The following is a 14,148-nucleotide window of genomic DNA, read 5'->3' on the forward strand; positions in this document are numbered from 1 at the left end:
GGCAGTAGCGCCTATGACAGGGCCTGTATGTGCTCCACTTTTACTTAATTCCATTTCCCCCCCTCCTAATAGTAGTTTCTATGCATTCCTTTAATTCTTCCCCTCCGACTCTAGAGTCACAAGTTGAACTCCTTCAAAATAATTCTGAGTTTCCCCTTGTATCCACATTCCATGTCATATGTCAGAATCAGAAAAGGGAGCATCAAAAAACACATGTTTTTTAAAAAAGAAAAAATGGCAATGAAAGCAATTTGTTGGAAGAGAGGCAGAATTTTTCTTTCAATATTTCAGCTATGAGACAGCTTGAACCTTTTAAAGATATTTTTTGCATTAAAAATAAAACTGAAGTTTGTATAAGCCACAGACCAGATCTATGTAGCTTATGTGATCACAAACTGTTGTCAATTTATCTTTAACTCTCTGCTATTTGTTGTTATGCTTAGAAAGAAAGACACAACTTCTTTTAGATAGGAGAATGAACTACTTTTTTTTTCTTTTGCTCAATTACTGGAATTTTCTACCAAAAGTTCTCAAAAGGGATGCTGTTGAGATACCTGAAATTAATGACTGTTTTCTTGTGTCTGTTTGAAAGAAACCATCCATTTAATGAGTAAGACTTTGCTTTAATTTCCTCAGCATTTTGGGTCAAGCAGAAATAGGCTTGGGTCAGAAATAGTTAATTCTTATAACAAATATGCATGCTGATCAGATATTAATCAATCAAACAAACAAACAAACCCAGCAGGCAGTGCAGGTAAGGATGTTTTCAAACAAAGGGTTTCTTTTGCAATTGTTCTGCATGGTATTCCACAAGTAGTTAATTTGTAACTTTCCCCCATTACTCTGGCTTTTTTTTTTACCGCCTTCAATCTATTAAAAAGGATTGATGCCCATAAAGGTGAGTGGCACATGCCATTATTCTAAAAGTATTGCCAGGGGTGTTCCAGATGACAGCACACCCTTGGCATTCATATAACGGGAATTGTCTCTCTTTTAGCGACCTGTAATTTCGAGACAGGCCTGTGCTACTGAGTCTTACTATTCTCCAAAGACATCATAAATTCCCCAGCCCAGTTTTTCCCATCTCTTCAACTGTAGCCAGCAAATGCAAACAGATGCAAGAGGGATCATAGTACAAAAAACAGAAAAAAAACTTTCTTAAATAGCGTATGTTGACAAAAATCACTTCCCCACTAATAAATTATAGCATTTTCTAAGGGTGCAAGTGCGCGCGCACACACACACACACACACACACACTCACACACACACACACACACACTGCTACATCACAGGCAGGGCAGGGACAGTCAAACGGACAGATGTGGCCCGTTTGCCATAAAACACCCAGGTCTGTTCTAACGCCAAATCTAGTTTCTGACAAATAACTAGCTTCCTTCAGTATTATAGTCATAAGTTGAATGTTTAATTCCCACATTGACACACAGCAAATATATTGAACAAAAATTCTCAAGCCACCTTTCTCTATTCAGCAAGCCAATTAGTCTCCTCTGCTCAAAATTCTCCACTAGTAGTGTGTCTTGTAACAAATCAGCTCACAATTCAAGTTTTCAGCAAGCGTTTGGTCCTTTCTTTTTGACAAACCAGCAGTCTATATCTCCGAATAGTAATTTCAGAACCATTTGGCCATTAAATTGTTAATCAACACACTTCTGGAAAGAGGCACCTTGGATCTCCTCTCCTCACACTAGATCTCATTGGTTGGAAAGATGCTTGACCCAAACTGAATGGCAAACATTTCTAACAATCCACGTTGTGTAGGGAATTGCGTTGAATTGCCACAGATAGTTTTGACAAGTGCCGGATCTTTGTGAATGAATTCCTGCTGAATGTATTAAGCAATATTGCAGTCTCCCAGGCTGTCTCCATCCAAGGCTGTATATCAAACTTCTTTTTATATGATGCATTTGAACAGGTCTTTAAGGATCTTTGTTAATACAGGAAAAGTTCATATTATCTTAGTCATTTGTCATCCTTAAGCCTACTTCATCCTTTCACTCTTATTTCACCCTGCTTATCACAAGTAGGTCACAGCAGCCTTTTCTTAAATCACTCCAATTTAACGTCCTTTTACTCATTCCTGTGGCAGGTTGCTAGAAGAGTTAATCAGATTCTATACAGAGACTTCAGCTGAATCCCCAGACTGTATATTCAATTTACTTGAAGTCTGACTCTGGGCAAGGATGTAATCTGTCAGGGGGGAACGCACTCTTCTCTTTCTTATTGGACAGCCGTAACATTCTATTTAGATTCCATACATCCCATCTATACACCGTATATTTAGCCTGTCCATCTATACACACGATGAAAAACAATGTTCATTTATAGTTTGATTACTTTCGTAAACATGTGGATTTAAGTTTTTTTGAACCTCTGAGTTACCGAGGCCCTTTTCCATCTGATCTCTGAAATCACCCAATTGTTATCATAAAAAGTGATCTGGTACTTTTTGCGTGGTTGTGCACTTGAGGGCTATATTGACTCATTTTAGAGAAGCATTAACCACACTTTTCACTTCATGTACGGTTTAAGCAACTGCTCAAATATGTCTATCATAGCACGTACTGTCAGAAGTCACTGCCTACTAGGCAAGAGATTTCCTGATACTCACAGTCCATGTCAGCTCACTCTGTTTAGTCATCTCCTAATCTCTCTGCCTTAGGGGGAGAGAGAGGGAGGGAGGGAGGGAGGGAAGTCCATGCTTGGCTGGTATTTAGAGAGTATTCTGATGTCAGAGCTCCTGCCTATTTAATCTGGGGAAAGTCTCCCATTGACACCATGGCAGAAGGTCATAGGTTTTTAATTCCACAGCTGCTTTAATACCATGCAAAACAGCTACACTTATCTTACATCTCTTTTTTTTTTTCATCCTCCGACTTATATGTCAGGCTATTTGGAATCTGCCTCAACCAAAAGTAATTCTTCCAAGGAAGATTGGCTCAGTTTTTTTTAAAAAACGCGATGTATTGACAAGAAGGGATAGAGATATAATAATTGCAGCAAATAAACTATTTGTCGAGCCCAGCCATGGCTCGCCACACAAACACAACGATCATGCAATGATTCCAGGGGGGAATGGGCACCGGGTGGTTAGGCTTCGGTTGTGGTAATGGTGATTCACTAGGTGTTGCTGATGGTGGCGCGGCTTATTTAAACGGCGCTGAGCGGCAGTTGCTCTCAGCGCCGACTTTATACGGTTCGTACTCGTCTTTTCCTTTAGCGAATTAAACAAGCACTGATCAACCCAACATGGTGGACTGGCTTTGATTGCTTCAGCGTTCGTTCACATAGATGTGAATTGGAAACCTGAGTCTATTCCCAATTTAGAACCATTTCCTGCAAACTGATGAAGAAGTGGTACTTTTTACTATTGTGAAATAGGTTGAACACTCTAAACATAGCCTGCCTGACAGGTAGAAAAGGGGCACAAAGTGAAGTGAGAAGCAGCTATCAAAAAACCATGAATTCCATCAGTAACTGGTGCCACAGAAAAATGAGTGTGAATGGCTGTGGCTAGCAACACTCCGAAGTAGTGTATGGAATAGGCAAAATGGGGTAGCTAAAACCACCCCCTACAAATAATACAATAAAAAGTATAGTCACCTAAAACTTCATGTCAACAAAACCTGTACTGCACTCAGTAATAACAGAACTAGCATCGTGCAGATTGTACAGCCAGCTCTCTTTTTTCATTAAAATTAAATTTCTGTTCTGGTGCTCTGGAGAGAAGGTTAGTCCTGTTTTTAAATGCAGGCCTAGCATTCTTTCAAAGTACTGGTAAACTTGTGTTTAAAAATCGGCCTAGTATTGTTTCAGAAGAATTCTAAACCTGACAATATAGGAGGCTACATTAGATCTAAGAATCATTTTGGAAAATGATCATAAGCATTATCTAGGCAGATGTATTGGTGAAAGCCAGATTTCTAGTTTTTCCTGCAAGTCAAATGGTCCCAGATGGCAATGCTTAGTGACCAGAACAGAGGGAACACACCTAGAATAGCTGGACCAACAGGAGCTGGGAAATCCTACCCTTAACCATGTCAGGTACATCACCAATGAAATATGCTAGATAGTGTCCAGAGCACAACATAGGGGGAGAAAAGAGAAAACACTAATTTAAGACCAAGCTAACTAAAGGTAACTAAGTTGTTTTGATTGTGGGCTGTGGATGAGACAAAGGAAATGTCATGAAGACATGGCACATAAAAATGGTATTGGTACATGTTCATGCAGTAGTTAGGTAGATATGGACACTTCTGCTCAGAAACAGCAAGTATTGATATCACGTTAAGCTCAGAACATCCTGATATTTGAATTTATCTTTAAACAATCAAAAGTCTGAATCTAGCCAAGACCTGTTATAAAGTAGATTCAAAAGGACCAGGATTATTCCGAGATAGATCAAATTCCTTGAAAATAATCCCTTCATTTTATGCTGTGAAAAGGATTTCAAAAATTAATTTTCTATGGATGGTCATTTGTTCAGTAGTTTGTTTCTTACACCGAGGCACATCCAGTACATTCATTTGGTCAAAAAGATGCTTATCATTTTTTATACATGGTGGAATAAACATCATGTGTGTTATTTCCTACCAAGACTTTAATACATAATATGTTTTAAGATAGCTGAAATGCAGCCTGTGACATTAAAGTTTTCCTCACCAGGAGAAAGGATGCAGATGGCCATGAGAAGCACATGTTCTTCTTCATGCAGGTTCAGTTTCTTCAGACTAATTTGAAATTTAACGAGGGGCTCCAGTAAGTCTAGGCTGTGGCCAGCTGAAACAGAAACAAAGCAACTTTTGAGAGGCAGGCACTAGATTACTAATTACCAGCTAGGCTAAAACAGGGGAAGTAACAAATGTAAGCATAAATCTTGGCCCCGGATTTTCCTTCCAATGCACCCAAGTGTGTCATCCGTTGAGTTGTCATCCCTAAGGTGAGCAGTATGCTCAAAGAAACCAAACAACCGGAATAACAACATCCATGTTTCATTAAAACTGACTCTTTGGCAAACTTAACTTATACTGGATTCGCCCTTGAGGTGGTGCAATCGTGCAGTTTACATGATTACTTTTTCAACTTCCTGTTCCTCCCCATCTTGGTCAGATGGTTGCCACAGAAACTGAATTCTTAAGTTTGCAACTTCATGAAACATCAGCCAGCTAAGCAATCTGGACCCATCAGACAATCCACCTCCTCATCCCAATTTATTATTCATCGTGATAAAACAACATTTCACTGGAAGGACTTGGAGAAACGTTTGCATGTGTAGCAGAGTGAACTTTATTTTATCTGGCCCACAGCCCTTCCTCTAAATTTGCTAGCCTTCCTTTTTTTCCCTCTACTGGGTACCACCCAGAAGCTCCCACAAGAGTCTCTGTGGTGCAGGGGGGGAAAAAAGGAAGTCTGGAAGCACCTTTCTTTTAAACTAACACATTTTATTAAAAGGCATCAACTTATTGTGAGCTGCAGCTCACACCATCAAATGTCTTTCTTTCCAATTTTTTGGTTTGGGCAAATAAGAAATCTCTTTTCCTCTCTGAACGTCAAGTCCAATACACAAAGTTTCAGCCACTTCATGCTGGCCTCTTTTTTAGATAGTCCAGACATGTACTTTCTTGCTCAACTGCAGCTGAGGAGGGTCACCAGCAGTAACAAAGCTGGGATCTCCTGCCTTGCCCTGGGGCTCCTCAGCTTCTCCCTCCCCTCTTTCTTTCCTGAGGAAAACACGATAAGCTTCCTCTGCAGCAGCTGTGTTTTAGTGCATGGAACTGGGGGGGAGACAAGGACAAATTACCTGGGAATACTGCATTTTACACACCCTGGTTGGCAAGCTAGAGGGAGCTCTTATGGACTCGTCTCTTGTCCTCAATGTTTTGGGGCCTCCTAAAACACTTTCAAGGAAATTTGGGAGTACTGTATTTCTAAGTGCATGCAGTATAACAGTGGCAATTGTGTTAAGAAGGGCTTGCCAGGCATACCTGCTGCAATCACAAGGTATTGCACAAAACCCCTATGCCACACAGGGGAGATGGCAAATCAGGATTTACTGCCAAGGAGTAAATCAGTACATTTTTCATTATGTTATAAATAGGCTGTAAATTATTAAACAAAGGATAAACCCATTTCTCATTCTCAGATACACCACTGTCATTAATTCTTTCTAATGTTATCAGCTGTGTAAAATAATTCATAAGATACTGTGTGCCACCATGATTTGCTTCAACCTTATGTAGGTTTAGGATACATTTTCTATATATCTTAAGAGGTATTTAAAAGTACTGAAGGAAAAGAGAATTGGCATGAGGTAGTTGCTCCAGGGCTATCTTCTGCTTTACCATGCAGTTCATACCTTGAGTGACATCACTGACTTGGTATTTGAAGTCATTGCTGCCGCAAGTCCAGGACATATCCTCCAGGGAGAATGACTGATTGGAACGGAGCATTATCACTTCAATGGCACTGGATTTCAAGAGAGCAATCTGATCCTCTGCTGTTAGACTTCTGTATTTAAAAGAGAATATGAAATTCAGATGTCAACCAGTCCATCATCATAACATTCTGTAAGGTCAAGATTAGATATGATTACCCTTTATTCCCGACCGTGCTGTTATTTCTCTTGATATAAACTGATCTAATACAACAGCTTGGAAGGCCATCCCCAAAACATAAGCTCAGTTAACCAATGACAAACTCTAAGTTGATTGCAGACATTTCTGCTTGCAATTCTTTGTATGATGCCATCAAATGATGGCTTTATCCGTGTGAACGACGGGCCACAGACCAGATGTTTCTGACAGAACTTTCATGTCACTTAATATGGATATTTTAGCAACACAGTTCACACACTGAATTAAAAGCCAGTCACAACTGAGCTATGCAATGCTGTGGATTTGATTTAAGAATTTTTTTTGGGAGCATGCAAGAGTGATGAGTGTTTCCTGGAATCATGACACAAATCTTGTGAGGCCATAAAACAAAATGAATCAAAAAAACTTTTGGAAAAACACATGAGGTTCTCGGCAAGATTTTTGCAGCAGGTAGAGCTCTGCAAAGCAGATTCAACTTTCTTGCCAATTCAGTTCACAAAAGAAGCAAACCTATGGGAAACCTCTGGCTAAGTGGTTCTCTGCAGGCATGTATGCGCATACACACATGGCACTCTTCCCAGTCTCCTAGCTCTTATTTAAGAGGGAATCTGAGATACCTTGTTCAAGGTCTCTACCAGTACTAAAGTTGCAAACTACCCCTTGCCTACAGTAACAGGCTGAGAAGCCTGTCACCTCCCAAGGAAACAGCTGTTAATGGATTGCAAGGCTTAAAAAAGACAGAACTATTCTGAAGGTAGGACTTCAGTTTGACTGAGGAATGATCGTATTTATTTATATGGCTTGTTGTGTCAATATTTTATTTGGTTTTTAAGGTGACCCATTTTTACCTTTTGTGTGCCTTTGCAGATTCTGAAGTCTTGTAAGTTCTGTGGTGTTGTGCATGGATATATATTTATTTAAGCATGACAAATCAGACACAGATACACACCTCTAGGGAAAAAGCAAGCAAAGGTTCTGAAGCTACTTCTAAATTTCCTTACCTGAACCCTGGAATCATTTTAGCAAATCCAATAACTTTCTGGATGCTGTAGCTAACAAGATCAGCAAGGTGAGGCAACATGGAGAGGTGGGAGAAGTCAATGGACATGGATGTGCTGTCATCATTCAACTCCAGACTGGAAAGCATCATTGGCTCTGGTGGAAAAGGAGAGGTGGAAACAGCTCAGACCCTCTGTCACACCAGTAGGGAAGGCATCGCTCATTACAGCATGACAGGTGAAATGTTTTAGAATCTACACAGTATTAATTGGGCTACTTAACGATTACTATTTATTATTTTACTTTCTGGTGTGTATTGATTTGCATCGAGTGAGTCATACTGTGAAGGTGAAATCGAGGCGCCACTGCAGTGGCCAGGACCCTGCTGTCCCTAGGTTGACTGAAAGCCACTGCTGGTAGTACTCCAATGGGAACAAGCAACACCAAAGAATCCAAAAGGAGTAATTTTGTGAGATCAAATTTTAAGACTGTAGAATTCCTCAGTGTCCAAATTTTGGACCCTATCCACATGATTAAAAACATGTCCCAGTTTTTCACTTTAATCTACTGCTCTGTTCTTTCCTAACTACACTTAGAATGGTTTTTAGAAAATAGCCATTGCAGTGCAGCATAAAAAATTACATACATGCCGTGGTGGGTTGCCCCCGGTTCGCACCGGTTCTATAGAACCGGTAGTAAAACCAGCGGGAGGCTCCACCCACTGACCATGACGTTATCAAAAGTGCTTCTGCGCATGCGCAGAAGAGCGCACGCGTGAGCGAAAAGAGCACGCGTGCACAGCCCTGTTGCGAACCAGTAATAAAGGTAAGTAGAACCCACCTCTGTATACATGTATTACTAAAAGTACAATCTTTGGCACAAAACCAAACTCAAAGTCTGAACACAGAATCAAGGCATGTCCACATTGAACTCCGGTGCTGCTCCTGCAGTGGTGCTTCATGCTATTGTCCCCAAAAGTCCCCAAGCTGACTTTTTTCCACATCATCTTCCTAAATATTCAAAATTATCTATTAATCTCCAGTGTTTGTATCACATGCCAATCCTGATGGACTTTGGATGGGCAACATTAAGATAAAACATTCTGTGCCAAACTCCACAATACAATAAAGACACAGAAGGTGTCTAGGAACATTAAAAGAAAATGTTCATTCAAAGACTTTAGCCATGTCAACTGCATAGAGTTGTGATGGATGAGGGTTGCTTTTTCCATTGGCAGAAATCCCCACCAATCCTCCCTTCCCAGTTCTTGGTGCCTCTTTCTCTCATTCAGGCATTGTAGTGTGCCATAGCTTTCACACAAGACTCGGGTGCTCTTCCAACCCAACCAGCTGGGGTTTTTTTTTTCCCTCCTCCACCATAAGCAAATGCAACACAAGGAAAATGCTCTTGGCTGACATTCAGTTTCCATACTTGTTTACTGTTCAGGTAGAAGAAGGACAGGCTAGACCTCCATGCATGCAAAAGCTGACTGGTCCAAACACAGGTTTTGCAGAAACAGTTTGAAGGTTATGGAGATGAAACACTGGCCATCTTGAAGTGTCCTCACAATGCATCTTGGCATGATGCCAGAGGCAGTATTTATCATGGGCCCTTTTCCTATAGAACACTTTCTGAGTTTTCCTAGAATTTCTTTTATTTTTCCACAACCCCAGTAAAAGAAAAAAAATTTGGAACAGTGGAACAAAGGTGTTGGCATTAAGAACTCTCTGAATAGAAGTACTCTAAAATTCATAGGACTATGTTAGATCTTCTGAAGGGGAGAGAAGGAGACCTTAGCTGTAAGTTAAGATTTGTTGTAAAAGTTTCACAAAGAAACTTCATCAGTACAAAAAAGGCAACTGTAGGATTTGCCATTTAAAAGAAACATAGTTGCTAGAATTCTTGCAGTTTACCATGAATATAAATATGATTCGGACTCTGTGTGTTACCTGAAGAGAAGCTGGAAGTATCTGAAGAGTCATCTGAGAAGGAAAAACCTGGTGTCATGTTAGACGATCTACTTGTATGTTCTTTTTCATTTTGTCTTACAGGAGGCTGAAATAGAAAGGGTACCATTTGATAGTAGCCTGCTGTTTTCTTCATACCTTCATCCTGAGTCTAGTTACTAGAAAGTTAGTTCATTAATGGAGATAATTTACTGTGAGGAAAAGGGTGCCTTGAGGCTTTTACCCACTTGTTTACCCAGTCTAATTCCATGGATCCGTTTCTTAGAACAACCACCAAAGAGAAGACTATCATCTGCTCTGATATCCTATGATTTAATTTTTTTTATTTCTCCTTTATTATTTTATAAATAATTCAAGGCAGAGAAAATACCTAATATTTCTTCCTTCTCTTATTTTGCCCTAACATTTTTATTACTTAATTCTTTAAGAAATCAGCATATTCTGAACCAAATAGTCACTGCAACTGCTATCTTATTTGCATAATAACCTAGAAAAAATGTATATTGCAGCCTCTTGATTGAAGGTAAAATACATTTATTCGATCTTCAGGTTGAGAAAGCAGAAGGTATTAAGAGGCTAATCACCCTATATTGGAAATACTGGTTTTGCTCAGAAAATATAAACTAGTAGAGAGAAGTAAGGGAGAGTAGGAATCTGTTGGGAAATATCACAAAAACAAAAGTAACTAACCCCAGGTTTTCAAAACCATGAATCATCCACAGTTAGTTCTCTTTCTTCTACTTCTCCTATCTACTTCAACTGTTCTCCTGACGCCTCATGTGCATCACTCAATTCAAAGCTGTTTTGCTCTTGTGACGGGGCAGGAAACACTTGTGGCTGCTTTAGCCACAAGTATCTTCTTCCTCTTTTTCCCTCAGAACTGATAAACCTCGTTATTCAAAGATTTGTGTGTGGCTGAGAAAGGCAGGTTGGACAAGTAGAATAATGGGGCCCATCAAGAGCCCTGCTGCTTGGTTATTCACTCTGCTTAAGGGGACTTTCCCCTATTTTGTTCTGTCAAGTACATCTTTAAGGACAGATTGTGATGAAGCCATACTGGGCAGCCCACATAATGCAGCTATCACCAACTGAAGTCTAGTCACAAATACACTTACTAATTTCTCCAAGCAGTACAGTTGTCAATCCAACTGGGGTATATAGATAGTCCTCAACTTATGACCACAATTGAGCCCAAAATTTCTGTTGCTAAGTGAAATATTTGTTAAGTGAATTTTGTTCAATTTTACAAACATTCTTGCCACAGTTGTTGAGTGAATCACTGTAGTTATTAAGTTAGTAACATGATTGTTAAGTGAATCTGGCTTTCCCATTGAATTTGCTTGTCAGAAAGTCACAAAAGGTGATCACATGACCCCAGGACACTGCAACCGTCATAAATATGAGTCAGTTGCCAAGTGTACGAATTTTGATCAATGACCATAGGGATGCTGTAACAGTCATAAGTCTGAAAAACAGTCGTGTCACTTTTTTCAGTGCCATTGTAACTTTGAACAGTCACTAAGCGAATTGTTGTAAATCGAGGACTACCTGTATTTACAGATGTATTTCATGCTAACTTAGTGTGAAAATAATTTCCAGTCGGAATAGTTCTAAATCCGGTGACTTGGCTAGAGAGCTTCAATCTGGGATACAGTTCCAATTTAAAAGACATATTGAATTGTTCTTTCATAATAGAAATATGGAAAACCAATATGCAGAAAAAGACCTAGTGGCCCATCAAGGCTGCCCTTTGAGTTTATTTGTTTTTTGCTTTATTTTTAATTTCTTTTTAATGTATTTATTTATAATTAGGTGTAGATTTGAATCTGCCAGCAATGTTACTTTTGTTAAGTGGGATGTGGACAAGAGTTTGAATCACTAATTCAGAAAAGTTACAAAGTTGAAAAATATTCATTTTTTTCACCAGCAGGTGTCCTACTTCTCACAACAATAGTAAAGTACTGAAAAAAAAAAAAGCAAGCAGAACTTACCCGGAATTGAGAGAAATCTGAATAAGTAGGATCATAAGTTTTGCGGTGGGCTTCAAGAAGAATTTCAATGACTCGCTGTTGTTCCTCCAGCAATTTGGGCTTTAGGCTTTCCTTAAGAGCTTCCTCCTCCTTCCTCTTCATTATCATCTCCCTTTTCCTCTGAACCTCTTCATCGGTCAAAATAACTGTAAAGGCAGAATAGTAAGCACATTAGAGTAGAGGTAAGAGGAAACTGCTAGCCTTAGCTGAAGAATGGGAGAAGAAAACAACAACATTTGTTTCCTTAAGGGTTATTGTTTATTGGGACAGGAGTGATTTAATAGCTAGCAAATGTTCAAAGAAAGAGGGATACTTGACATGCAGAAGACATCCCAGGTGGATCTTCAAAAATTCTGATTTTAAAGCTGTCTTTAAAGAACCCTCTGGCTCACGGTGACTTTCTTCCAACCAGATGTTTGCAAAGTTGCTGAGGACATGAAGCCAGATGTACTGTTTAGAAGACCTCATACACACGAATAAATTTTACTGCCGTTTAAAAATACACGGCCAACAGTTTTTCTTTGCATGGTTGTGCACTACAACCATTTTGGGGACTGGAGGAATAGCACAGGTCCATCCTCATCAAAAACAACTTGAAGGCTATCTGGAATGCTGCCTTTATGTGTTTTGTGACATCAATCCTCCACAAGCTGTCTGTGCAACATGTCAACACACAGCAAAGGGCTGCTTTTGTGGACTATGGCCTTTTCCCTATTTACAATTAACCATGGCACAAACAGCCTCTGGGAATATGTTCCCAGGACGTTCCCTCACATTTAGTCCCCAGAGACAAGCTTATATTGCCCAATGGGTTAAAGATGTGTTTTCTTTCTTACTTTAAAGACCATCCAAGAGAAGCCTCAAGGTATGTAGAGTCTCTTAGACTTTGGGGGGAACTTAGGTGAGGGGCTGTTATTGAGAACAGAGGCGATAGAGGCTGACAACGAGGGCAATAAATATCACTTCGGTGTGCAGTTTTCTGTCAGCTAAAAGAATTGTGATGAGCAGAGCAACTTAACAGTGGGCAGAAGCCTACACTGCCTGACTATGTTGCTGAAAATTCAGAAATTACAGTCTGCAAGCAAGTGAATATTTTGACAGGTTTTCAGCTCATTCTGGCAATGCCGTAGACACACTGCTGGCAGAAACATTATCACTTTTATACAAGGTCACTGATGCATCGCACTGACAAGCTTCCAGGCCTGCATGTTTGGCAAATAGAGACAAAAGCCAACTTTAGAAAATGAAAGACAGAAACCTTCCTCTAAATACAATGAACAACAATTGAGAATCGTGTTATCAAGTGTGAAGAATCAGAAGCACACCTTAAGTTCTGGTTAAGCTGATTTATTGCTCATGTCTATACACAAAAATCTGGTCAACTAATGGACAGCACTAAATTGGTGCTAGGTAAGTGTTAATGGAATTCAAGGGAAGCTGGTCTTGGAGCATTTGTGGACATCTAAGGATTCTAGGCTGAGTCCTCTCTTAACTATACCCCCAGCCTCTGCCTCCTCTTCTCCTACACCTATATTCCAATAGCATCCAAAACTTTTACATTCCCTTTTTTAAAAAAACAAAATATCGCAATTATGGAGATTTATCATTACACATAACCCTCCCCAGTCCCAAAGATTCTGGGCAGCATGCATCAAACAAAGCAAAATCATCACCATTATCATCCCAAATACTCGGATAATAGAAAAAAGAAGCAAGGATAAAATCCAAAATAAATCCAAGATAGGCACCAAGAGTCATCTGGGACTGCAATAAAATAGCTTTTAGAGAAGTCTAGCAAGGTAAGACTTTTAATGCATCAGGCTTTGGGATAATCTATCTTTCTGTCCGTTCATCCATCCATCCACCAGCACATGAACATTACTATATCTTGTATACTAAATGATAGAGATGACTTAGATTTCGAAGATGATTGGGGGTAAAATACAACATGATAGCCCCATATGAGAAAGATTAGATTTGGAACGTGGGAAATTAGGGGTGGGGTGGGGGATTTCCTATCTCAACTTACCTATTGACAGATTTGAGCAGTTTCAATACCTGGATTTTTTAAAACATTTTTAAAAAGACCCATGACACATAATGAGAAAGATTACAAAGCATCCTGAATACTAAAAGCAGTATAAAGGTCACCCTGCAATTTAGGATGTATAAGCAGAGCTGAGCAAGCACAGGGCTGTAATACAAAGCAGTCCCTTTGCACGCAATAGCTGCAAGCCTTATTTTGGCGTGTAGGATGAGGTGTTGAGAAAGATCTCTACCATCGTGAGGAACAGGAGTCTGTCTGCAACTTTTCTCTTCCTGTGACGACCCTAATCCTGGAACAATTCTTGCAACCAAGTTTCTAGCTTGCTTCTTTTAAGTATACTGTAAAGAATTGTTCTCAAATATCTTGGTCTTAATATCCTTTACATTCTTAAAAAGGATTGATGGCCACAAAGAGCTTTGGTTTACGTGGGTTATATCAATCAATATGTATTATATTAGAAAAAGAAACCAAGAGGTTTTAAAATATTTATTT

At 39.6% G+C, this 14,148-nt stretch overlaps 1 protein-coding gene across 2 annotated transcripts in view; it reads right to left on the reverse strand.

The window, feature by feature from the left end:
- VDR (vitamin D receptor) overlaps positions 1–14,148 on the reverse strand; it is an 86,391-nt gene that overhangs the window by 3,551 nt on the left and 68,692 nt on the right. For both annotated transcript variants that reach the window (XM_034412189.3, XM_034412190.3), the window contains exons 6-10: positions 11,571–11,755; positions 9,562–9,667; positions 7,615–7,768; positions 6,376–6,527; positions 4,683–4,799 (exon numbers count right to left, since the gene is read on the reverse strand). In XM_034412189.3, coding sequence (XP_034268080.2) covers positions 4,683–4,799; positions 6,376–6,527; positions 7,615–7,768; positions 9,562–9,667; positions 11,571–11,755 — 714 coding nt within the window. The remainder of the gene's footprint in view (positions 1–4,682; positions 4,800–6,375; positions 6,528–7,614; positions 7,769–9,561; positions 9,668–11,570; positions 11,756–14,148) is intronic.

This window comes from Pantherophis guttatus, chromosome 2, assembly GCF_059756535.1.
Source record: "Pantherophis guttatus breed Tessera chromosome 2, ASM5975653v1, whole genome shotgun sequence".
NCBI classification, from domain to species: domain Eukaryota; kingdom Metazoa; phylum Chordata; class Lepidosauria; order Squamata; family Colubridae; genus Pantherophis; species Pantherophis guttatus.